The sequence below is a fragment of the Macaca fascicularis genome, chromosome 3 (assembly GCF_037993035.2).
Source record: "Macaca fascicularis isolate 582-1 chromosome 3, T2T-MFA8v1.1".
Classification (NCBI taxonomy): domain Eukaryota; kingdom Metazoa; phylum Chordata; class Mammalia; order Primates; family Cercopithecidae; genus Macaca; species Macaca fascicularis.
The window spans coordinates 14,119,594-14,146,475 of record NC_088377.1 but is presented as its reverse complement, the minus strand read 5'-3'; the positions used below and the strand labels follow the sequence as shown (position 1 = coordinate 14,146,475).

At 39.5% G+C, this 26,882-nt stretch overlaps 1 protein-coding gene and 1 long non-coding RNA gene across 9 annotated transcripts in view; one reads left to right on the top strand and one right to left on the bottom strand.

The window, feature by feature from the left end:
• PAXBP1 (PAX3 and PAX7 binding protein 1) overlaps positions 1 to 20,819 on the bottom strand; it is a 37,897-nt gene extending 17,078 nt beyond the window's left edge. For 3 of the 8 annotated variants that reach the window (XM_005548817.5, XM_065541418.2, XM_005548818.4), the window contains exons 1-10: positions 20,413 to 20,819; positions 18,872 to 19,000; positions 13,077 to 13,253; positions 10,870 to 11,091; positions 9,879 to 9,982; positions 8,658 to 8,875; positions 7,961 to 8,150; positions 4,106 to 4,229; positions 259 to 358; positions 56 to 171 (exon numbers count right to left, since the gene is read on the bottom strand). In XM_005548817.5, the coding sequence (XP_005548874.1) occupies positions 56 to 171; positions 259 to 358; positions 4,106 to 4,229; positions 7,961 to 8,150; positions 8,658 to 8,875; positions 9,879 to 9,982; positions 10,870 to 11,091; positions 13,077 to 13,253; positions 18,872 to 19,000; positions 20,413 to 20,755 (1,723 nt within the window). In that variant the 5' untranslated portion in view covers positions 20,756 to 20,819. Of the gene's footprint in view, positions 1 to 55; positions 172 to 258; positions 359 to 4,088; positions 4,230 to 7,960; positions 8,151 to 8,657; positions 8,876 to 9,878; positions 9,983 to 10,869; positions 11,092 to 13,076; positions 13,254 to 18,871; positions 19,001 to 20,412 lie in introns of all 8 variants that reach the window. The other 5 variants (XR_012432054.1, XR_012432056.1, XR_012432052.1 and 2 more) reach the window with 3 other exon arrangements.
• Positions 20,820 to 21,103: 284 nt separating this feature from the next.
• LOC107129076 (uncharacterized) overlaps positions 21,104 to 26,882 on the top strand; it is a 99,761-nt gene continuing 93,982 nt past the window's right edge. Inside the window, exon 1 of the long non-coding RNA XR_001489139.4 lies at positions 21,104 to 21,286. This is a non-coding gene — a long non-coding RNA (uncharacterized lncRNA). The remainder of the gene's footprint in view (positions 21,287 to 26,882) is intronic.

The following is a 26,882-nucleotide window of genomic DNA, read 5'->3' as shown; positions in this document are numbered from 1 at the left end:
TACCCAAGTAGAAACTAAATTGATGATGAGTCTTATTTCCAAATAAATGTCTAACCTTTTTCCAGATTGAAATTAGTAATATCTGTAGAAGTTTCTTCATCATCACTGGAAAGGCCTTCAAGGTGATCTGCCATCTTACCGGTTTGCTCTCTGGCTTGTCTACGACGAGTCCTAAATAATAAACATCAAGTTCCCAAACTAGATAAAAGAGACTCCTCCCTTCCCAAACAAGCCAAGAGCAAGGATTTTGAAAATTACCTCCTGGCCTCCCGCTCTGCAATGCGACGTTTTGCATGCTCTTGATACAGTGCCCGATCGCGTCCAAAGGAATCAAGATTTGGTGCCATCAGAGCTTTGTCTGCAAAACAACAATGGTTAAAATTAAAAGCCATCTTTCAACAATCTTGAGGAAAGAGTTTGCACAGAATAAGCCATTACGATAGACTGCTTGCTAATCTCAACGGCAAGATTCTGCAATAACTGGTAAACCGGACAGGATTTTAGTTTAGAACAAATTTCAGTATTATTCTGCGTTCCCATTTTAAAAAGCAGAAAAATTAAAGAAGTGATTTCTTTTTAAGAGTTCAACAACCCTACAAATATGTAATTGGGCTTACTCACTATTTTTATGTCTAAGTAACAGGACAGCTATCAGGAATAGCTATCACGATGACCAAATAAATTAAAACTCTAAATTACCTGTGCAAAGGGAAAAATAATATATTATACTTTTAAAGAAGAAGACCTTAAGCATCATGTTGAATGATATGACAGCAGGAAAACATAGGAAGACATAAGAAAACAGTTTTGTTGCAAGAGTTTAATAAATTTATTATAATTTTGCTTTGTAGAAGTTTGTTTTCTATCACTATTTTTAGAACAAGGCAACACTACAGACTGAAAACCGCATCTAAGCAGGACTAACTTCTGCCTTCTCAATGCTAATCTTTCTCTTTCACAGCATAGTTTTATTCATTCATTCATTCATTCATTTATTTATTTATTTATTTATTTATTTATTTGCCTTCCTATTTTCCATTTGTCAAAAAACGTTCTAGGGTAATTTCCTAGCTTTAGTTTCCAATCCTATTTGTATTTCAGTTATCATGTTTTTCGTTTTCTAGCGATGGTTCCTGTTCTTACAATATTCCTCTTCTACAGTATTCTATACTACTGCTGAATAGGATACCTTCTGTTATCTCCCTGGGGCTCCCAACTCTTTGAAAGTATCCTGTTCACAGAAAACTTGCATACTTGCACCAGCACTGTCTGTCTCCTCAGTCCCTTTGGTTCTACTGCTCAGGTTGGTCCTTTTGATCATCGTTAACTGCCTGTTCATGTAGAAGAGCAAGACTGGAAGCTGTGTGTGTGGGCAGGAGCTGTCTAACAGAGGTGTCTCCATCGGATCACTAGGTACAGAGCCAGTTCTTTTGTTGGGGACCCCCAGATTTTAGTGTTTCAGGGTCTTTATTTTGGACCTATTCTCTTTAATCAAAAGACTCCCCTAATCTCTTGCCTACGTAGAAGAAGGGGTGGGGGAAATATCTGTCCACTATACTTCCCTCATTTCTACGTTTTAATTCCACACTATGAAAACATGATAGTAAGGGGAGGCAAACAACCCACGGCATTGGGTGAGAGGGGAGGGAAGTGAGCACATGCAAGATGAAAGACATCCAAGTTAAGACGTGCGTATTTTTTTACTTGATATCAGAGATGTGTCACCAAAATCAGCAACAGGAAAAACAAAACCAAAAATCAGCTCTTACTTCAGAATATCCTAACCATCCCAGGCCTTACTATTTATTTATTTATTTAATTTATTTTTTGAGGCGGAGTCTTGCTCTTGTCGCCCTGGAGTACAATGGCACAATCTCAGTTCACTGCAACCTCCGCCACCCAGGTTCAAGCTATTCTCCTGCCTCAGCTTCCTCCCGAGTAGCTGGGATTACAGGCACCTGCCACCAGCTAATTTTTGTATTTTCAGTAGAAACGGGGTTTTGCCACGTTGGCCAGGCTGGTCTCCAACTCCACCTCGGCCTCTCAAAGTGCTGGGATTACAGGCGTGAGCCATCGTGCCCAGCCAGACCCTACTATTTTTAAAAGTTGACTTTTTTTTATTGAGTTTTTAATTCATATTTCAAAATAGCTCTGAAATTAGGAAGGAGGTATGTTCCCGAGTGCACCAATTACAATGAAAAATTACTAAAGCAGAAAGATGTCCCAGCCCTAGATGTGAGTTCACTACACACCCTAGATAAATTAGCTAAAATATCCCAAACTATAAAAATAATTCCTGACTCAAGAGTTTTCCTTCATTCAAGAAATATTGTTAAAAATATCATTATACTTAAAACATCGCTGCACGTATAGGTTTTGTAAAATGTGCACTGGAGGAGACAAGTGAGTGTAACATGACTCAAGTGATAGCCTCCTCCATTTCTGTAAGAATTATACACAGTAATTGCAGATAAGTGCTTATAAATCTAAACAGATGAATTTCAGACTATTCTTTACTTCTTTAAAAAACAGATCAGAAAATGAATTGATTCTCCAGCGTCCCATGTAATTTTCCTCAAATCTTTGGCAATTAATGTATACTCCCTCTAGGACTGAATTTTTCACTTTCCCAGTATCTTTTAATTTCTTTCCAACTTTCAAACAAATTAGTATACATAATTCAACTCTTCCTTCAAATTCCCTCCAAGTAAATAGCATCATATTCTCAAGAACAAATTACAGGTGGGAAAAGGTATTTGATGAAATGTACAGCTCACACAAACCATCTAACTTAAAAGAAAATTACCTCCTTTTGTAATATAATGGTTACCGGCAATCTGCCCCAGAAATCTGGTTATCTAGATCAAAAGTAATCTGGGAGGGATGCATTAGTCATGTAGGTGGCTAATGTCAATCCAGTTTAAAATTCGGTGGCAAAAACAGAAGGTCACAGCCAGTTATAGGGCTCATAGCTGAGTCTGTCTCAGCTATGAGGGCTGTATTACCATCTGTGTATGCCTCTTCAAAACCCATCTGACATATAGGAGGATGCTTTTTCAGGGATCCTACGTCTCTCTGACTTAGAGGAGACCCTGTACAGCAAAGCATTGCTTTCTGAAAGAATAACATTAGAGCTCTTTGCATTTGATCACCTGGAAAGGTTGTTTAACATGCAAATTTCTGGACGCTCAAGACCTAGTAAGAATCACTGGGGATAGGACCAGAAAATCCGTATGTTAAAGGTGTATCAGGTAATTGTGATGCACACTTCCATTTGAGAAATGCTGACAAAGGGAACAAAGAAATGACAAAAGAAACCACAAGGACTTCACGCTAGGAAAATTCCTATTAGCGCACTCAAGAATATGGAGGGCAATGGAAAAAAAGGAACTAAAAGGTTTAAAACATCTAGTTAAAGGACCTCCACTGAACTATTTAACAAGGGGTTTCTAATTCTGGTTTTCCATAACACACGTCATCATGATGGAAGTACAATTCAATTTCTATCCATTTTTATACAAAATTTCAAGAATTGTAAGCACCAACTTAAAAAACCCAGTATATAAGGCTAACTAGAGAAACATTTAAAAAGAAAATACAAAACTTTTGCTTTATCCAAAGGATGAAGCTCAAAACTCTCTTAATCTTGGAGTTGTGTCATTTGTTAAGTTATAGCTTCCCTCCCCTTACCCACAAAATGTCCCAGTCCCTAAACTCAAACTCTTTCACTGTGATCAAGAAAAGCATTTATTTGTATTGGTGTTTTGAATGAAAATGGGGGAAAAAAACAACTAGGGCCAAACAAATAATGGTTTTAACATAAAATACTGATAATGTCTTTTCTGTCCTCTAAAGGAGAATGAAAAAACATGCCCAAAGAAGAATAAGACTGACAGAATATTAGCACATGTTTTTGAGCAAAAGCTCTATTTTCTTAAACACAATTCAAGTACACAGTTACAATTTTTAGATCTACCTGACACAACAGCAAGGAAATTGTTTCTTTAAAAAAAAAAAATGCTCCAAGATCTCTAATTTTCAATTAGGCTGCACTAAGTAAACAAGGTTGTTTAATGAATAATAAAAACCTTCAAGATGGACTGACTTGAATGGCTTGAAAACTCCGAAGATTCATCTTTAATATCATCTTGTCGTCTTTGGACAAGGCGGGAAGCTCGCTGTTTGTACAGCTGATGTATTGCTGATTCAAGTTCATTAATCAGTGGCACCTGTAAAAATACAACACACTCCGTAACACCAAACTCCTCAGCTGCTTACTTATTTGAGGGTTCCATACTATTTCCGGATTTCTGAAAAAGTACCCTCTCTATGGACAGAATAATCATGAATCCCCAACAGCACACAAGTAGCAAATTCAGTTTTACATTTGGGAAACGACACTTCTTCTTTTAATCCATGCATAGAGCTATAATGTCCAGTGCCTAGTTATTGGAGCAAACGTTAGTTAAGAAATGTAGCACTTCAGTATTCATAGAACAAGTAAAGAAATGTCAACAATTTTAGAGCTTTTCCTTTAGAGAATATTTCAGTACTTAGAAGTCTTTTTAATATCTATTTTTAATTTTCCAGCAGCATTATCTGCCTTGCAATTTTTGTAGCTCAAAGTAAAACATTATCACTGTGCAATACCAAAAGAGTGCAATGGCTCTATGAGCAGGTAAGAACAAAAGTCTGCTAATTCTCCAGTTTTGGATATTTCAGTTGTTCTGCCACTCATACGTACCAAGTATGTTACAGTAATCTGTTAACTATTTTGTACCTTTATTACAAATTTTTTAATGTAAACAAAATAATTATTAGGGCAAATAAAATTTCTAGCTATCACTAACCTCTCTGAAATCAATATATCGCAAATTTAGAAAGTTGTTCTCTTCCTGTCAAATGTTTAAATTCTTCCATATTTTATAAAAATTTCTTTACATGAATTGTGAGCTTACAAAGTCAATAATTTTTTCCAGGTTAATATCCCTAAAGCATTTACTTGATTCATATAGAATACAAAAGAACATGAGAGCTAACTTAAAACAGAAAACTTTCTCTTTATAAATACCTTATGTTATAGCCAAATGCTATGAAACTTCCACATAACACTAATGACCACTACACATACCTGAGGAAACCAGAAAATCTAGTTTCCTGATGGCTAGTGCAAATGGAAAACACATTATTTAGAGTTTGGGAACACTGGCACCAAGTGTTATAGCAGCTTCCTGAACTGAACAGACTGCAAATGGAAAATAAAAAAAGGCAGGTGGAATACAAAGATGTCTGTAATAAAAGCAATTTTATATACTTGCATGATTCCATTGCAAAAGTAGCAAATGTTCACAGAAAGGTCAAAGTAATGGAGTTATTTTGCTCTTTAATATGCCACACCATGGGCAACAATGTCCCCAAATCTGCAATGATTATCCTTCACAGCTGAGTCCAGAGACTCTGTCATTACACTTTACTATAATCTGATTTTTGTTCCAGCAATTACTGCCATAACATTGCCATTTACAACTCCCCATGCCCTCATTATTTTTTTTTTAAAAAAAACCATGAAGTACTGAAGATTAATAAGCCTAAGAGGCATTCTTTTATCTTTTAGTCCTAGAGATTGTCAAGCTTCCTGTACTGTAAGAACTACCCACCTAAGCTGGCATCATACAGAATACAATTTGCAATGTATAGTTAAGATCCTGACAATGTAGTCTTTCTCTTTAGATTAACTGGAATGCCTTTTACTGGAGGTCCAGAGAAAAACTCTACTGAGAATAAAAGCCCTAAACCGACTGTCAGCTCTCATTCAAGTTTTTTAACAATATTGATTTATCTCAAGAGTCTTGCACCATGACGATTTCTTTATCCTCTCCAAACTCAAAACTCTTACCAATTATTACTATTTTAGGACCAAAGTTAAGGCAAAGAACCCAAGAAAGATAATTACAGGGAAACAAAAACAATGGCAAGTTAAAATGATTTACAAATATTTAAAACTTAAGTTTAAAAACCAACTAAACTTTCATAAGCAAAGAGGGAAAAAAAGGAATCTTTATCTTTTTACTTTAACTCTGAAATAATATTCTTATGGTATAATTATTCAAAGTATCCAATTATTTCTAAGTATCTCCAATATAATAATTTATATTATCAACTCAGCAGTACTCGTTTTTTCTAAGATTATATTCTAAAGATCTAAACTGAGCAGTACACTTAATAAAATGAAATACACATGAAAATGTTAGAATGAAATATAATACTCATTTTTAAATGAAGGTATGTCTACCTCTCTTTTAATTAAAATGTAGTCACTGTATAAGGTTTAAGATTTGTTCCAAAAAATCTAAGTGACTCTGTATAACCACGTTAACATAATCTGAAGTAAACTTCTCTAGGAACAGGGTAATCAAGAGATGAAGTACACTAATAATTCAACAATTAAAAACTATAAACTAGGTTGTCCTACTTTCGGCATGACCTAGCTGACCATATTACTGTCAAATTTTTTAGAGTTGTGTTTGCAATTATGAATATCTTAAATTTACTCAAGAAAGTTCCGAAGCAAGTGCCAAGATACTTCCAAGAAGCAGCTCTCCAGGGACAAACTCACAAAGTATAGTTTAAGAAAAAGATCCTTTCTCTAGTCACAAAAGTTATGAGACCAGCTCCCACCATGCCCACTGGGCTCAGAAGAGTTTTGCCAGTAGGAAGGACACATCTGTCAACTCTTGACACTTAGGTTCCACTTCCAATCTTGACTCCAGCTCCTGGCACAGAGGAATACAGACAAGCCTATACTTCTTCCCCACCCTAAGCAACTGATATACCACAAGTGGTATCGTAACTCAGACTGCAGCTGCTTCTCCAGAAACCAGGTGATAAAGATAAAACATAACAAACCCTACAGAGAGGACATGGTGAATGCTATCTCATCTTGAATCTGATCACAGACTGACTGGAACCATTAAGACCCATCAGGAAGAAAGACCCATCGGGAAGAAAGAACCATCAGGAAGACAGTCTGGCAATGTTCTTTTCCCAGCTATTGGTTTTAGGGTATTCAAGTAATCAACAGAGATAATAAAAGTTGAAATACATATTTAACCACACTATATGCTTACAGATTCCAAGCTAATCTACATAGTCAATAACAAAGGGAAATGTGTCTTCCAATCCAAAGTTCAGACAGGATATTTAAGGACCACAGTTTAAATTTCTTTTTTAAAGATAAGGCTACGAAGTCCACGAATGCTTATAAACCAGTGCCTCAACCAATATTTTATCTTAAAAAATCAATTAGGAGGTCATTTGAGAAATTAGCTGTGTGCACCTAATTTTAAATGTAAACAATAAATGGTATAAGAATGCAAAACATTTTGTCAACTGACTATCCTATTGGAAAAAAATAAACTTGGGAGAAATGAAACCTTAGAAAAATGATATCCAATGAATGGTTTCTGAAATGAATCAAGCATAGGCTTATTTAGATAAAAGCTATTAGCAACCATGGTAATCATCCAGGGTTTAAAAAAAAAAAAAACTAATAAAAATTTGCAACTTTATATGCATATTTAGAATTACTTGTAGAAACAGCTTAAAAATAAGTTTAAACCTGAACCATAAAAGAAAATTTTATCAGATGAGTCCCTTATCTTCTAAGAATTCAGCACAGGAAAATAATAATCTACCACCATATTGACAGAAGACTTTCCAAAGTCTTATTTAAATGTGCTTTAAGATATTATCTTTATTTCTGTTTTCAACAGAGGTATTATACTGCACCTAAGAGATAATGCCACTAATGAAGTGAAGAAAAATGGAGCATGACTTTTCATCACTTCTAATGTTGAGTTCAGTGGGTACTTTCTGAGAATTATAGAATGTTCTACACAAGGCCACCTAGACCTCCCTAATTTTGCCTTATTCAAAGAGATTAATATTTTTGCATTCTTACCTTTTCACTGAAACACTCAAGCAAGTCTTGGACATACCCTCGCATTTCTTGCAAAAATTTATACCGTTCACCAATACCCCCAGAAGACCCTTCTAATCTTTCAATAGCCCTGGTAGAGTCCACTCGGCTTTGCAGGTGTTTCTCATGCTGCTGTCGATTTGTTTTGTGCAATTCTTTCATGGAGTCCAACCTTAGGAACACAAAAGGATAAATATAACACATTTACATCCAAAGGTCTATGCTGTCAGGACTCTTGCAATATTAAAATATGCATTTAGTTCCACTATTAGAACATAAAAATATTTGGAATGGCATCTTTTCATCTGTACTGCTTTTTTTCTCAAAAAACAAAAAATGGCAGTTTACAGATTTTGCAGTTTTGTGGGCTAACCAAAATCTCACTGTTTTGCTTTTCCCCCCATAGCGTGACTACACTTTTTCAGAGTCCGAGAGGTACAAACTCAGAAATGTCTTCAACAAGATCATGGAGTGGCATTTTTTATAACTTTTCGAGGCTTCCACAGAAGTAATCCAAGAAGGTAGCAGAACAAAGTATGAAGTCATCTTCTGTTTAGCTTTTGAAGCTGGGCCAGTGAATCTTCTTTGCTGATATTCTGCATCTGCTACCCCAGACTACATGTTGCCTGAGGGAACAGAAAGCTAGCGGACAGGTCTTTAAGAAGTTGATCTGCCCTACCTGTCTTTAAGCTGTTTCTTTACCAAATCAATAGTAACGGGAGTCATCTCATTACTGGGAGTTTTGAAAGGGACTGTATTATCTGTTTTTTGAGATTTGGCATCTGATGATCCATAGGCCGTATAACTATAAGGAATGCCATAGGATGAGCTGTAAGGCATTGTCTGGTAAGTGTTCTGGTAGTACATATTCACTTCCGTGGGCTGACTGGCTTGAACCTAGAAAAGAAATGGGATATAGATGAAATCCAGTAGTTAAAACTTTGAAAACAATAATACGCCTTTAGGGTTAAAAAAACAACAGCAAAAAATTATACCTATTTGCCAAACATTATGTAATAATTGCAGAACTCTTCAAAATTAGATAAAAGCAGGATTGAATGAATGTCGTATCTCTTGGTGGAATCACTGCATTTATTTCTAATAATTTGCAGAAAAACAGCACTCAAGAGTTGGAAGGAACATCAAAAGTCATTTAAGGCCACCTTTGATCAGTGAAAGAGGATAAATGCCTTGCCCATGGTCACAGAATCAATGGGCAACCAGAGATTAGAATCCAAAACTCCTGACATCCAGTCCAAGACTTTCTCTATTGTGTCATTTTTCTTAACTTCACCCAAATGTATGCGAATTCTGCCTCAAAACACTAGTAACAAAAATAGGTTTATGCTTATGCAATTTTTCTCACTGTATTACTTACTTTTATAAAACAAATTGTTTTAACTATTAGGGAAGATATTTTTCATCCATCTCAAATTTTTGTATTACTGAGAAATCCATCTTCTTCAAAATAATGCTTAAAGTCCAAAAAAATAAGCTATACACACAAAAAAATTCCATTTAAAGCAATGGTTCTCAAACTTTAGTGTGCATCAGCATCACCTGGAGGGCTTGTTAAACAAAGATTGCTGGCCCCACCACCCCAAGTTTCTGACTCTGTAGGTCCCTGGGGGCTGATAATTTGCGTTTCTAATGAGCTACCAGGTGGCGCCGATGCTGCTAAAATTAAGGACCACTTTGAGAAAAATTGATCTAAGAAACTGGAAATTCCTCCATCATTCTGACTGCAAAAAGCTGAACACAATGCAGTTTCTTCTAAAAGCCTACGTGTGTGTGTGCGTGCGTGTATCCTCATGGGATTTTGTTACTTGAAATGACAAAGATTCAATAAAAAAGGCTTTTTAATCTACTTGTAATTTTTAGTTTAATTCTTTTGTCTTACCTGAGGGATATTAATTCCTTTCCTTATCTGCTCCTGTTCCCATCGGCTGAGCTCTTCATCCTGTTCTCCAGTTACTAAAGCATCATCATCACTCCCCTCAATTCCTACAGCCATGAGCAACAAAGAAAAGTAAGTAACACTCAAAGAGCAAAGAGGTAAAAGATGCTGACCTGACATTTCACAAGAACTGAGCAAAACTATTAACTCAATCTTACTAAAATGTCTAATATGATCTCCTCTCTCATTTGGTAGTCCTGACTTTGCCTGTTTTAAACACAGTATTCCTTGAAGCTAAAGGCAGTATTAATGTAATAGTTAAAATCTTGGATGTGTTTCTTAACCTCTGTAAACTTGACATCAACAAAGGGAACAAAATCTAATGCCTCCTAAGAATACAGAATTATATGAATTTATGCATGTAAATTGCTAAGCACAATACCAGCTGCACAATAAATGTTCAATAAACATTAGTTATCACAATGATATTATAGTTTTTAAAAATTCCAATAAGATACTTGTACCCAAGAACAGTCCTCTAACATAAAATGTAATAAGTCTAAATACTTTTTACTTGACTATAATATCAAATCACATTTAACAGCATTAGAGGCCAGGCATGGTGGCTCATGCCTGTAATCCCAGCACTTTGGGAGGCTGAGGCACAGTGGCTCATGCCTGTAATCCCAGCACTTCGGGAGGCCAAGGCAGGAGGATCTCTTGAAGCCAAGAGTTAAGACACCAGACACAGTGAGACTCCATAACTACAAAAAAATTAAAAATAAAAAAATTAGCCAGGTGTGGTGACAAACACCTGTAGTCCCAGCTACTTGAGAGGCTGAGACAGGGGCACTGTTTGAGTCCACAAGTCAAGACACTGCAGTGAGCTATGATTGTACCACTGCACTCTGGCCTAAGTGATGGAATGACACTGCCTTAAAACAAACAAACAAAGGCAACGCAATAGGCTTACTATTCAATTAAATCAAGTTACCTATTTCCTCGGCAATTTTTTGTCTTTGTGACTTTTCTTTCACAGAAAAAACTATCCGGCGTTTCTCGTCGTCATCTTCATCATCACTGGCATCATTCTCATCTTCTCTAACAAGGCGGCCTTTGCCAGGCTCATTATCATGAGGAGTGAAATCTCCCAATTCTCGGGCCATTTGGCGCTTTTTCCTTGCAGCATGTATAAAAGCTGCATCTGGAATTTCTCCTAGAAACAAATGGTAAGAATATGACAGTATGAGAACTGCAAAGTTTCTATTTTCTTGAAAATATGAAAGGTAAAATAATACAAGATAGCCTCATCACAGTGATGTTTCAACTGCTGGCACCTCCTTCCCACACTGTGTCTGCAATCTGAAAGATTGTTAATTGAGTTTAAATGGAGTATAAAAGTCACTGAGGAAATTAAAAAGAACATATAATGGTAATATATATGGGAAAGAGTGGGACGGGGTAAAAAGGAAAAACCCACCAAAGCAGTTTTGTTTTAACTGTAATTTTTTTCTTCATTTTTAACAAATAAAAGTGGCCGGGCACAGTGGCTCACACCTGAGGTCAGGAGTTCAAGACCAGCCTGGCCAACATGGTGAAACCCCATCTTTACTAAAAAGACAAAAAATTAGCCAGATGTGGTGGCAGGCACCTGTAATCCCAGCTACTCGGGAGGCTAAGGCAGGAGAATCACTTGAACCCAGGAGGCAGAAGTTGCATAAGCTGAGATTGCACCATTGCACTCCAGCCTGGGCAACAAGAACGAAATTTCGTCTCAAAAAAAAAAAAAAGTTACAAAACTGTATTATGATGCTGAAAGAGATAAATACAATCTCAAGACCCTGAAAAGGCACTATATGATGTATAGTACATTTCTCTTGCAGATAGTTTTTAGTTCACCTGTAATCATACTAAATATTTAATTTTGTACCTAATTATTTCTCATATCATAAGCTTTATTCCATGTTATTGTTCTCCATAAACATAATTTTTAATGGCTTAACATTTTCTGGATAAGGCATAATCTACCTCACACATTAACTGACCTTTTGACTACAGTAAAAATTAATGCCTCCCTACTTGCCTAATCATTATTTTAACAGCTACATAATATCCTATCAAGTAAATGTACTATAATTAACTAACGAACCTTTCCCCTCCTGCTAGAAAATGTTGCTCATTGCAAATGTTCCAATAAAAACATTATTTCCTTGGGATAAATTTCTAGATATGAAATTACTGGGTCAAGAGTAAGAACATTTTGAGATCTATTGATTCATATTGCCAAAGAGTTTCCCATAAGGACTGTACAAATTAGACTCCCACTAGTGATGTATGTATAGAATTTACTACAACTTTCTCAGCCCAGAGTAGCATGTTTTTAAATTGTATAAACATTAACAGGAGTTAAATGGTACTGCTTCATAATTTAAATCTGGCTACTGAGCACTTATTTATTCAAAAGCTGATTAGCCAGTGAATAGACCTGCAAACTATTTTTTGCAGAAAAGTAAAAAGGAGTATGGACATAAAACAAACAGAAATTAGGCCGGGTGCAGTGGTTCACACCTGTAATCCCAGAACTTTGGGAGGCCGAGGCAGGCGGATCACCTGAGTTCAGGAGTTCAAGACCAGCCTGGCCAACATGGAGAAACCCCATCTCTACTAAAAATACAAAAATCAGCTGGGTGCGGTGGTGGTTGCCTTTAGTCCCAGCTACTCAGGAGGCTGAGGCAGGAGAATTGCTTGAACCCGGGAGGTGGTGGGTACAGTGAGCCAAGATCGTGCCATTGCACTCTAGCCTGGGCGACAAAGCGAGACTCCATCTCAAAAAACCAAAACAAAACAAAACAAAAACAAACAAAAAAACTAACAGAAACTAGTTTTGCTTTTAGCAGCAGTTCAGAAGAAAGTTAAGTCAGTCTCAATCTGATACATTAAAAAGGACTACAGGACCATTTTTCCACTTACTTGAAGACTCATTTGCAAAATAAAATTACCTGTCTGTGAATAAACTTGGAAAAGGTGGGAAACTTCTGTTTCTCCTATTTTTTATATTTGCAAATGGAAAAACTCCCTCTTCAAACAGCGATGTCATAATAAGAAACACGACTTAGCTAACTCCTTCTTAATAATCATCTTTAAAGATGGCCCATTCTTGCGGGTTTGGTTTACTTCTGAGAAATACTTTTGAGTACACACCTGGACGGAGAACATTCAATGAAGATAAAGCATTTGAAAAAGCTCCACCAGTCTTTGGCTTTTCTTCCTCTTTTTCACTTTCCATATCCATTTCATCTTCACCATGTTCACTGATGATAACTCCATCTTCTTGATTTGTATCCTTAACATGTCCTGTTTTGTCCAAAGGTTGTTCACCTAAATTTTTGAAGAATTAAAATATATGTAAAATAAAATTCATAAATTAAGAAAGCTTATTTCTATGGTATTGACATCAAAATAATTTAAAAAAAAGGAACTTTTCATTCAATTATGGGCTCAATCCAGTAAAGCTTGAATTGTTTTGTTTATTAAAAACTCAAAACTCTTGAGTGCATGAGTATGAAATAGCATAACAGACAGGATTAGGTAAAAATAATACAGAAGATAAAATAAAGGATGCATTTGAGGCCCCGCTCCATCCCATCTTCAGTTGATTTTATCAAAATGTCAACAATTTATCAAAACTGTTTCCTCTAAACTCCCACAAGGAACTGCTTGTACCTCTTTTAAGCATTACTTCATTTTATGTTAGTATTTCATTAAACCCTAAGCCCATTCAAGGCAACTCTGTTATGAACAAAGCACATTTACAGTCCAGCTAAGTCTCTTAGTAATGGACACTTACATGGAATACCTTCTTAGCTCAAAACCACATGCCACCTATCATCTAAAGAGATAAGATCCCAGCAGTCACATGTACACTGTGCAAGCCGGACCCACTACCATGACTCAATGTTTAGGAGTGGATGTCTGACTGAAGCAGAGGTAACCGACTCTCTTTCTGGGAATCTGGAATCAGGACTGAAACTAAAGGCTACATGACACTAAGAAGAACAACCATATGTAAACTAGGAAGGGAGCTGAGGAATGGCCACATTGTGCCATCTGGACAGAGAAGAGAGTTTCCTAATTCTCAGTTCTAATCCACTCCTGAGGCCCATTTCAAGATTGCTTTCCTGCCATTGGCATCCAGGAGGCACCACTACATCTTAATGATAAACTGCCCTGGTTTACACTGCTTATAATTAAATAATCCTACTACAGCCAAATCAAAGTGTTTCACCTTGAAGCAATGAACCTGGTAATACTCACAACAGGCACAAGGAATATACTGAAGAAAGAGTAAAGCAAAAGTTTATTCTCAATATGAAAGATATTTTTCTGTCATTTCCTTAGAATGTTCCTGTCCCCAAAACTACTTCAAACTTCTTCCTTCTCAAACCATACTGTACTCCCTTAAGTAATAGTCCCAGAGATAACATCCCTCCCCTCTTTTTAACTTTACCAAGAAGATTTCAGGTCACCTGTTTTAGGCTCTTTTTTTTTTTTTTTTTTCATTTACCATTTTCTCATTACCCAGGCTTCCTTCTGAAGTGGATTCTGAAGCTATAAGATTTTAAAACTAACTTTATCACATTATTAGATGGAGTAAAAACTACCTATTTCCTTTTGCTCTAAACTCATGCTAGGCAAGGCATGGTGGCTCACACCTGTAATCCCAGCACTCTGGGAGGCCAAGGCCGGCGGATCACCCGAGATCAGGAGTTCAAGACCAGCCTGGCCAACATGGTGAGACCCCGTCTCTACTAAATATACAAAATTAGCCGGGTGTGGTGGCACACACCTGTAGTCCCAGCTACTCAGGAGGCTGAGGCAGGAGAATCGCTTGAACCCAGGAGGCAGAGGCTGCAGTGAGCTGAAATCACCCCACTGCACTCCAGTCTGAGCAACAGAATGAGATTCCATCTCAAAAACAAAACAAATAAACCCATGCTAAACCAATGGCTTTTAATGGACTAAAAACAAAAGTGCAAAAGGTCTACTACATCAGATATGCTTAGATAATGAACCACTCCTACAAATTTTAAGAGTCAATGTTACATTAAATTCACAAGTATTTGCTTATGATTGAGCAAACACAAGTCCAAAGCATGGTGATATGTGAATGTTAGTGGTCACGTGTTACCCTTCCAAACATCTCTATACAGATGTTAAATAACCTTTTTCAAGGCTCCATTCATGCCTTCAATTTCATTTACTACTACTTCAGGAAACCTGCTCTCACAATTATTATCCACTTCACCTTAAACCTGGTCAGGCTCTCCCTCTCCTCTTCTACAAAGAGGCACAGGCTTCTCTTCATAAAAAGAGCGCTTTCCGGCCGGGCGCGGTGGCTCACGCCTGTAATCCCAGCACTTTGGGAGGCCGAGGCGGGCGGATCACAAGGTCAGGAGATCGAGACCATCCTGGCTAACACTGTGAAACCCCGTCTCTACTAAAAATGCAAAAAATTAGCCGGGCGAGGCGGCGGGCGCCTGTAGTCCCAACTACTCGGGAGGCTGAGGCAGGAGAATGGCGTGAACCCGGGAGGCGGAGCTTGCAGTGAGCCGAGATCGCGCCACTGCACTCCAGCCTGGGCGACTAAGCGAGACTCTGTCTCAAAAAAAAAAAAAAAAAAAAAAAAAAAAAAAAAAAAAAAAGAGCGCTTTCCCACTTGACTCCATTGGTCCCTCTAGTGATTGCCTATGTCTCTCTCTGCCAAACTTCCCAAGGAAGCAGTGTGGACCTGCTGCCCTCTACTTCCTCACCAACTTTTGTGCCTTGACCCTACGAATGGCCTTTGATTTCACCCAATCTAAGCTCAGCAGCTAACCCAATGGCTGCAAGCATGTCTAATTCATATATGACAGCATCATTAAGCAATTTAGCAAAAGGTGTTCCTTCTTCCAAACAGCTCTGAGGGCACTGGGTCTGGTTGGTGGGCCACTCTCACCCAGTTAGAAGCCCTCTTCAAGAGAAAAGCTGGGCAATCCTGCCAACAGCCCCTCCTTGGTCCTCACTTTTCCTGACTTTTCTTGTGCTAGTTCACACAAGCGACCATCATCTTCCTGAAACCTTCTTCCCTTTTCCTCTTTGGCCTTTCTGATTCTTTTATCTCTTTGGTAAATCCCTTCCTCTACATGTAAGCTTACTAGAGTAGAAGTCTTTGGTCTTCAGGAATTTTTCCTTTATATAAGGCTCCCTCATCAATTCCATCCACCTTTAATTATCACCGCAATAAGCACTACCCCCAAATCCATATCTCTATTCACTGGCTACTTCCACTCAACTTCAAGTTAAAAATTGAACTCATTATTTTAAGAATATCAGAAAAATGGGGTTCTCAAGTCAATACCGTGGTTATTTTGAAGTTAATTGTCTCTGCCTACTAAAGAGGGTTGAAGGTAGGAAGAGTTCTGATTGTCAATGACAGACCTTCATTTCAGTGTTAACAAGGACAATCTAAAATACAATCAGACTCTGCCTTCAGGGAGGACATTAATTGGAGTTATCTGGTGAGTGGAGTATCAGAATTAGGTGAGGGTAGAAGGAAGGAAGCGGTCAGAGATGGCTTCCTAAACTTCACACTTGTTTCCATTTCTCAACCCAACAATAAATGGCAACTAATATGGTTTGGCTGTGTCCCCATTCAAATCTCAACTTGAATTGTACCTCCCAGAATTCCTACGTGTTGTGGAAGGGACCCACGGGGAGGTAACTAAATCATGGGGGCTGGTCTTTCCCATGCCATTCTCATGACAGTAAATAAGTCTCACGAGAACTGATGAGTTTATTAGGGGTTTCCGCTTTTGCTTCCTCCTCATTTGCTCTTGCTGCCGCCTTGTAAGATGTGCCTTTCACCTCCTGCCATGATTCTGAGGCCTCCCCAGTCACGTGGAACTGTAAGTCCAATTAAACCTCTTTCCCAGTCTTGGGTATGTCTTTATCAGCAGCGTGAAAAGAGACTTAATACAGCAACCATGACAACAGGCCTTTCTCAGTTGTCACTCATCCTGACCTTTCTTCTACTCTCTCATTATAAATAACTGGTCTCAAGAATTCTGGGGAAAATAAGGCAGTCTCCTAGACTCCAAAATAACCAGTTCTCCTAAAAACATTCCTCCTTCCACTTGCCTTCGCTATTCCTATATACAATTATTCATAACCAAGTCACCCTATGGTTTGAGTGTCCCCTCCAAAGCTCATGTTGAAATTAATTACACTGTAACACTATCAACAGGTGGGGCCTTTAAATGGCAGTTACAACCTGAGGAGATTAATGCTGTTATCCCAGGAGCTGGCTCCTGATAAAAGGGTGAGTTTGGCAGGATACTCCCTCTCTGTCTTGGAGGCTCACCTGCCCTTCTACCATGTTATGACACAACATAAAGGCCCTTAGCAGATGCCTGTGCCATTCTCTTGGCCCTCCCAGCCTCCAGAACTGTAAACCAAATAAACTTCTATTGTTTATAAATTACCCAGTCTGTAGTATTCTGTTACAGGAGCAGAAAAATGAATTAAGACACTCCAGGTCAAAAGCTCAACTTTGACCGTTCTTTTAAATCCAACATGGCAAAGTGTACATCAAGCCTATCAATTCTTCCCTTGGAATGGTTCTCAAATCATTCTTTCTTTCCACTTCTCCCCCTACAACAACAGAAAACATTTTTAACTCACCCAGAATTTCCTACTAAGTCAGTAGAAGCCTTTACTCTTGCTCAACTGTGAGACCTTTTTAAACCCACTATTAATGGATCAAAGCTGGCCCTTGAGTTTAAACTGCTTTAGACCTCCAATCTCTCCTCATGCTGCATATTAATACCAGGCTAAAGTTTCAAAAGGCATTTATCATGTCATCATCTTGGCAAGCCACTACAGCAAATGTAAACCCTTACTGGATACTGAACATCCTTCACAATCTGTCAACGTGTCTTTCACATGAAACCTCTAACTACTTCCTTCACAAATCATCTACTCAGACCTATCAGGTGTACTTGTTCTTTTCCAAAACGGCTTTAGTCATTTTAATCCTTGATCATAATCCCAATACCTTCCCTTTCGGAATTTTAATTATCAAAGATCCATCTTCAAGTCCCACTTTTTCCATCAAGCAGTCCTCTCTCCTCTGAAAGCGTAGCTATCCTTTGGAATACTGATTGAACATTTTGGCAAACACTGAATCCTCTTACACGGTTATGAGATATTGTCTTCACAATCAGATTGTAAATTTGAGATACAATGCCATACTTTTTCACATTAAGCCTGTGAGAATCTGGACAGTCACGATTCTCTCATTAATTCCATAAAACAAAACAGCATTTGCATGAGAATAACTCAGATCATGGAATATTATACTGGATCCACTTTCCTAAAGACAAAGTAACTGCTTGAAGTTTTTTAAACTGAGGTTTTGAGAGACGTAAGAGATGTCTGTACAATACAACTGCCTCATTATTCTAAGGAGTCTTCATCTAGTACCAGATAAGGCTGCTGAATGGAAGTAATACCAATATTAAACTTAGGGCTTTCCTAAAAGTTCTGTAAGAATAAAATCCACTGTGGAAATACCACCAAGGAAATTGCAAATCTGTCTCTACAAAACACAAATACAGGAATTTGCACAACACTCCTTCGAACAGGAATAAACCTGTGTCTTAGGCTGAAATGAGAAACCTTTCTCTGTTCAACAGCAGTCTGCACACAAGAAGGAAAACTGTGAGAGAATCTAGTCATTGCAGCAGAAATGTTCCAGTGGCAACAATTCTGTCTTTTTAAAAAATACATTTACAAAGCAGTTGTGTTACAATTAAATAACAGAATTGTATTGCTACTCAATGAGGGCCCTTGACAACCACGGGGTCCACCGAATGAGTTCAGAAGATATATAGCAAATCACTGTGAGAAAGAGCTTTCATTTTGTCATTTCAAAAGAATTCAATTAGTTTGGTACTTACTTTCAGCTGATGAGTTGAGTTCTGTCTTAATCTTCGATTTTTCAAGATCTTCTTTATATTCCTTCTTGAGCAATTTTACTATCTTTTTGCTATAACTTGATTTCTTCACTTTGAAAACTTCTTCATTTTCTTAAAAAGGAAATTAAATGAAGTCTGTAGAAACTATTTTCTGAAAATATTTTCCCTTCTTTCACATGATCTTACGTGCTGTTCAGATAAATTCTCCCAAGTATATATACTCATATGCCAAATTCATTGTATAATTATTTCAAGTCTGTCACAGACTCCAAAAACAGAGGTCAACTTCCTAAATTACTGTGAAGTAATGAGATTTTGAGACTTTTTAAAGGACTAGCACATGTAACTTCACAAAATTTTCCTACTGTCTTCCTTAAATCATCTATTTAAGGAGGGAAAAAATCATTCAAAATGTTTCTGAAAAACCACATCATCAAGTTATTAACGAATCTGAAACAAAGTATCTAAAATAAAAAGGTGCTGTCAATTCTGAGTAACTACATCCACCATAAGCTGACATAGTTGTTTTAAGGCTAAGGTAAGAGCAAATCACTTTTCTTTGATTTGAAATTTTAAAAGTACTAAATACTTCTAAAAAATAGCTCATGTATCTCAAAAACAAAAATCTGTCTGTACTCCTCACAAACCAAATAAAAAGTAACAGAAATGCCAAAGATAAACTGCCTACCTTACTGGAAACCTGAAAGCCTCTCGAATAAAAATGCAAGTAAGAATTCCAAAACTTGATTTCTTTTTTCGTAACACGGAATTAATTGGGTTATGCACATTCAAATGGTCAGAAGAAAAGATTTAAGGCTCATTTAAGATCAGCAATCTAAATCCACTGCAGCCTGGTCTCCCACAAGGAATTGGAGAAACTGCCTTGCTTTTACTATTACACCGTCTCGCTTCACTGTTCCCAAAGTCAGTGCGAAGAAGGCTGGGTATTAGCTACCCGTAATTACTTTTATGGGTAAACTGAGGCTCAGCGACTGCAAGGGACTGGCCCAAGGTCACTCAAAACCAGAGCTGCAACTCCAGGCTTCTGTTCCCTCTCCTAGTATTACAAACCCAGCCTTCATGGTCGAGGATGCCTGGACAGAGGCTCCAAGAAGTGTGGGCGCAGTGACCTGCAGTGGGCTCGGAAAGCATGCCGAGAGCAGCCAGGGGACCCACACCAAGTTGGCTCTGAAACACGCCAGGCAGAAAAGAGGCAGGACAGGGAACACCGAATTTCCCCCGAAACATTCAGAATGCCCAATCTGAGCTCCCGCCGCGTGGAGTAGGAAATGCCCAGGAAGACGATGCAGAGGAGGTGGTTAAGAAAAGGCTGGTGGCAGCGCGGGAACGCGTCCCTTGCCCGAGCAGAAGGCCGGAGGCTGGGGAAGATTCGCAGCCGGTCGGGCGGCAGGGGACTCCGTTCCAGGGCTAGGGGGCTGGGTGTCCAGAGAATACGGGGGCCGGGTACTGGGGCCTGGGTCGGGGATGCGGCCGTCTAAGGGCGCCCGAAGCGCGGACTTTACCTTCCTCCTCGTCCTGGAAGCTGAGCAGGCTGGCCCGGGGCATCTCTTTGTTCTCGCGAGGCCTCTTGCGCGTCTTCAGCCCGTTGCCGGGCTCCGCGCCGCTGGGGAAGCAGCCCCCGGCCTCAGCTCCGAGGCCCGGGGTCAGCGCGGAAGGCGGCGGCGGCCCCGGGCCCAGCAGCGACTCCCCCCCAGGGGCCCTGTCGCCGCCGCCGGGGCCCGCCTCTTCGCCAGTGCCCGGCGGCGGCAACAACGGCGGCGGCTCCTGCTCCTCATCGCGTTCCCGCTCTTCCTCTTCGGAGTCGTTCCGCTTGCGCACGTTCACCCGCCGGGCCTTTCGGAACATCTCCGCGGCCCGCACGGCGGTCGAACACCCGCTTCCACACCGCGGTCCCGGCAGCGCCGAGCTCGTGACGGCGCACGCGCGTTCTCCCCAGCTCCAGCCGGGTCGAGTCCTCTCTGTTGCTACCGCGCACCCCACGAGCGCGCATGCGCTTGTGCTCCCACGCGCTCTCAATACTCGGAGAAAAAAAGAGAGGGAGCGAGAGAGAGCGAGCGAGCCGCACACCTCTCGCGAGAGCGTCGGCTCTTTGCATCTCCCTCTGTCGGATTGGAGGACTATTAGCTTGGAACTCCGGTGTTGTTTGACAGGTCACAAAGAGGATCATAGAGATGAGAAAAAAGAGTAGGCTCTGTTGTCCCTCAGACTGCGCTGCTGCAGTGCGTCTTCGCACTTAGGCGGAGCGGTTGGGTGAGGAATCCTCCGGCCAAGCGGAGGAGGGGAGGGATCAGAGAGAGAAGCGGCTTTGGGGAAGGAAAGTGTGGTCTAGGAGGTGAAATAGTCCTATCCAAACTTTGACCGGAGGTGTGACTATTGGTAATCACTAGTTACTCTTGAGTAATACTTTGTACTTCTACAGCTTTATAGCTACAGAACTCTTACAGAGACATTGAATTTTATTTATGATACAATGTTAACTCAGACATTGAATTTCTTTTATGATACAATGTTAATTCAAAGACATTTGAGTTTCTTTAATGATACAATGTTACTTCAAAGACGTTGAATTTCAGTTATGATACAATGTTACTTCAAAGATACTGAATTTCATTTATGATACAATGTTACCTGGCTTGATGTTCCCTGCTCCCCAGTCTCTCAGTAACAAAGAAAGCAAAAGTGTTTTCGTAAGAACGCCAAGTTTGCTAGCAATTCTTTGAGTAAATACTTTCCGAAGCTTAGTGAGTTTCAGAAACAAGTGGAAGGAAAACCGAGCCGGGGGTGGGGAAGGTTGTGACAGTTCTCAGACGTGGGTGACAAAACCCTCAATGGCCACACCTTCACAGGGTGATTGCTCCTGAGGTTGAACTCACCGGCTTTCCCTGTCTCCTCCCCGAACTTGAAGTTTTTCCTTCTGGCGTGCACCTGTGTGTGCAAATTCATTTTGATGTTTCAAAATTAAAAGGGTATTCGGTAGAGTGAAAAAAATCCACCCATGTCTGGAAGACTGTTCACTTCCTCAGTGTCAATGTTAACAGTTTCTTATGATCCTCTAAAGATGTTCTGCAAACATAAAAGCAAATAAATACGCATATTTTAATGTGTTCCCCTTTTTACACAGATGGTGTGTAAACAGTGCATTTTTAGCCTACCATAAATTGGAAATCTGCCCATATCCGTATATGAAGGTTTTGTTTTGTTTTGTTTTTTTGAGACGAAGTTTCGCTCTTGTAGCCCAGGCTAGAGTGCAGTAGCACGATCTCGGCTCACTGCAACCTCCGCCTCCCGGGTTCAAGTGATTCTCCTACTTCAGCCTCCCGAGTAGCTGGGATTACAGGCACGCGCCACCACGCCCGGCTAATTTATTTTTGTATTTTTAGTAGAGACTGTTTCACCATGTTGGCCAGGATGGTCTCAATCTCTTGACCTCGTGATACGCCAGCCTCGGCCTCCCAAAGTGCAGGGATTACAAGTGTGAGCCACTGCGCACGGCTTTTTTTGTTTGTTTGTTTTTAGTAGCTGCATAGTGATTCATTGTTGGGATATACCATAATTTATTTAGCCAGTTCCATAAACATTGATATTTAGATTATTTCTAGTCTTAATCAGTGCTGTAACGAAAAGCTTTGAAAAATTGTCACATCTGGAGGATGAAATAGAATTGGAATTGCTTGATCTCAATATGTGCATTTATGATTTTGCTCCTTCCAAATTTATTTTTATAGCAGTTATGCAGTTTGTACTTATATCAGCAAACATTAGGATGCCTGTTTGCCCACACCATCCTGTCGAAATTTCAGTAACAGTTAAAGTCCAGGTTGAAGCGGAAGATCCCGAGCACTCCAAGCATTTCTTTTTATTTTATTTATTTATTTATTGTTTGTTTGTTTGTTTGAGACGGAGTCTTGCTCTATAGCCCAGACTGGAGTGCGGTGATGATCTCGGCTCACTGCAACCTCTGCCTCCCACACAAGCAATTCTCATGTCTCAGCCTCTCGAGTAGCTAGGATTACAAGCATATGTGACCATGCCAGGATAATTTTTGTATTTTTGTTTTGTTTTGTTTTTTGAGACAGAGTCTTGCTCCTCTCACCCAGGCTGGAATGCAATGGCACGATCTCAGCTCACTGCAACCTCTGCCTCCCAGGTTCAAGCGATTCTCCTGCCTCAGCCTCCCGAGTAGCTGGGATGACGAGCACCTGGCACCACACCCGGCTAATTTTTGTATTTTTAGTAGAGATGGGGTTTTACCGTGTTGGCCAAGCTGGTCTCAAACCTCTGACCTCGTGATCTGCCTGCTTTGGCCTTCTGAAGTGCTGGGATTAAGGCATGAGCCACCACACCTGGCCTAATTTTTACATTTTTAAAATTAGATTTGACGTGTGCACAACTAGGACTCAGTTTTGGAGCTAAGCGCATCCTCTATAACATGAACATTTTCTTCTAGTTAATAGGAAAGGTTAATAACATCTGGCTTCCATTCTACTCATATTACTCTCAGTTCTTATATTCTGGCTGTTCAGCATTGATGTCAGTTCTGATTCCGACAGACTGTTTCACTAGTGAAATTGAACTCCCTTTTCTAATTATGGAAGATTCAAATTGTGCCTGGTCAGCCTCCAGACACCTGAGCCAAGAGAAAGATTTGCAGTAAAATGATTAGGGTAGAGGTAGCAAAAATAAGGTCCAGAAGCAGAATATGTTATTTTGTTGGCCTGAAATTTCAAAAATTTCTCCCAGTGTAAAAGTGGTGATTGGATATGAACAGAGGGAAGAGCACCTGCCATTTTAAAGTAAGTCACAATACAATCGTGTCACTTGATGGGGATACATTCTGAGAAATATGCCATTAGGCAATTTCATCACATACTTACACAAACCTAGTGGTGTAGCCTACTGCATACCTAGGCTGTATGGCATAGCTTATTGCTCCCAGGCTGCAAACCTATACAGCATGTTACTGTACTGAATACTGTAGCAATTGTAACACAATGGTAAGTATCTGCACCTAAACATAGAAAAGATACAGTAAAAATATGGCATAAAAGCTTTAAAAATGGTATAGGGCATTTACCAGGAATGGAGCTTACAGGACTGGAGGTTGCTCTGGGTGAGTCAGTGAGTGAGTGGTGAGTGAATACGAAGGCCCAGGATATTACTGTGCACTGCTGTGGATTTAATAAACAACTGTACACTTAGGCTACGCTAAGTATTTAAACATATTTCTTTCCTCAATAATAAATAGCTTACTATAACTTTTATTTTATAAGCTTTCTTATTTTTTAAAACTTATTTTGTTGTTGTTTTGTTTTGTTTTGTTTTTGTTTTTTGAGATGGAGTGTCACTCTGTCGCCCAGTCTGGAGTGCAGTGGCACGATCTCAGCTTACTGCAACCTCCACTTCCCAGGTTCAAGCAATGAGACAGAGTCTCGCTCTACCCCCAGGCTGGAGTGCAGTGGCATGATCTCAGCAACCTCCACCTCCCAGGTTCAAGCAATCATCCCCCCTCAGCCTCCCAAGTAGCTGGGATTATAACCATGCACCACTATGTCCAGTTAAATTTTGTATTTTTAGTAGAGATGATCCACACACCCCACAAGCTCCTGTGTTGGCCAGGCTGGTCTTGAACTCCTGACCTCAAGTAATCTGCCCACCTTGGCCTCCCAAACTGTTGGGATTGCAGGCTTGAGCCATTCTCTTTACCCTCTGAAGGACTGAAGTAAATAGACAGTAGACAGAGTAAGCGGGAAAAAAGGCACACAAATTTATTATATGCACAGGAGCATCATAGGAAAAAGTGAGTACCCAATAACGGAATGAAATTTAGAAGCTTATATACCTTCGTCAAAGAGGAGAGAGAGGGAAGGATATAGGTAACTCAAGGTTGAGAAAATAATTTGGGGGAAAGATGAATAGGTGATAGAGCCTGTGCCAAGTCTGTCTGGGCATGGTGTTGACCTTCAATCTCTTGTCTTGGGATGCAGTCAATCTTCCTTGATTGATGAGATTCCTGGGGAGGAGACTCATGACAATTGAGTTTCCTTTTGGAGGATCTATCTTTAGGCAGGTATGAGAAGTTCAAAGAGCCTCTCCCTGTGCTTTGGGAGAGAAAGAGGGGCCAGAGACAGGAGGGCAGGAGAAGGTCAGGGAGACCCTGGTTCTGAGGTCCTTCTGTGGTTTTCCAGTCTCCTGTAGTTCAAAGTACTCAGCATGCTAAAGTGGCATGCTTTGTGGTATTGTGAGCCCTAACAGTGCCAATGGCCGTTTAAATATCTTTATCATTAGAAAATGTGTAGGGACTTCGGGGGCTGAGGCAGAACATCTTCCTGCAAGATGATTACAATGAACAGCTTCAAGGTGTCTTCTGTAGTAAACTTTTCTTCAAACATTTCATGTAAAATGGGCATTTGAAATCATTTTATCCAGTTCAGTATTTTTTATCTTCTAGTGTTACTATGTGAAAGAGTATTATTCAGAACTATAACCATAGTATAACTAGATATTTATATTACATTCACAATGGACACTTTATATTGTACATCTGAGAATAGTGTGACCAATGAAACAGCAAAAATAGCAATCTATGCACCCTTCCTGAAAGAACCCACTTAGTACCTGTTGGGTCAGTATCATTCATACATCATTGTCCCTTTTGGAAAAAATTTGAAGCAGATATATTATGGAAGACAACAGTTATAAACATGCCCTCTAGGTATAAAACATAGAATAATTGATGTTTCTTTTTTTCTGTATTGTTTAGTGTTACTAGAGGGCAGCAAAGTCATACAATAAACATCCAGTAAGATTAGACTGTGATTACATAACAGAATCAGATGCAGCTTTGAATTTGTTAAAAACTACAAATGGACTTTAAAAAGTAACTTTTTCCTAATTATAAAAGTACTGCTTGCACATTTTAGAAATTCAGAAAATACAGAACAATACAAAGAAGAAAATAAGAATAACTTATAAACTAATCATGTGGTTTAAATCCTAAAAGGTATTAAATGTTAATTTTTGGTTCATTCCCTTCCTGATTGCTTTAGTCATTCTCTGCTCAAAACACCTAGACTGTTTTCTGTTTTCCGCACAGATACAGCATCTATTTATCTACAGTAATGTTCTGTGTATTTTTTAACTAAACGGTATCATACTCTATGTGTTGTTTTATAACTTGCTTTTTCCTTTCAGCTTGGGATTTGCAGCTCTTTTAAGTATGTATAAATATACCTCATTCATTTTCCCAACTTTGTATTTTGGAAAAATTCAAATGTATAAAAACAAGCAGAGCTAGGCGTGGTGGCTCACACCTGTAATCCTAGCACTTTGGGAGGCTGAGGTGGGCAGATCATGAGGCCAGGAGTTCAAGACCAGCCTGCCCAACATGGTGAAACCCTGTCTCTACTAAAAATACAAAAAAATTAGCCAGGTGTGGTGGTGCATGCCTGTAATCCCAGCTACTCGGGAGGTTGAGGCAGAAGAATTGCTTGAACCCAGGAGGCAGAGGTTGCAGTGAGCTGAGATTGTGCCATTGCACTCCAGCCTGGGTGACACAGCAAGGCTCCGTCTCGGAGGAAAAAACAAAAAACAAGCAGGAGGCTGGCATGGTGGCTCACGCCTGTAATCCCCAGCACTTTGGCAGGCCCAGGCAGGAAGATTTCTTGAGGCCAGGAGATCGAGACTAGCCTGGGCAACATAGCTAGACCCCATCACTATTAAAAAAACTAAAAATAAAAAAATTAGCTGGGTATGGTGGCACACACATGTAGTCCCAGCTACTCAAGAATCACTTGAGTCCAGGAATTAGATGTTACAGGGAACTGTGATCGCACTACTGCACTCCTTCCTGGGCGACAGAAAAAGACCCTCTCTCAACACACCAACACACATAAAAGCAAGAATAATACAACGATTACCCACATATCCTTCATCTAGATTCATCACTGTTAATATTTTGCTACATTTGCTTTCT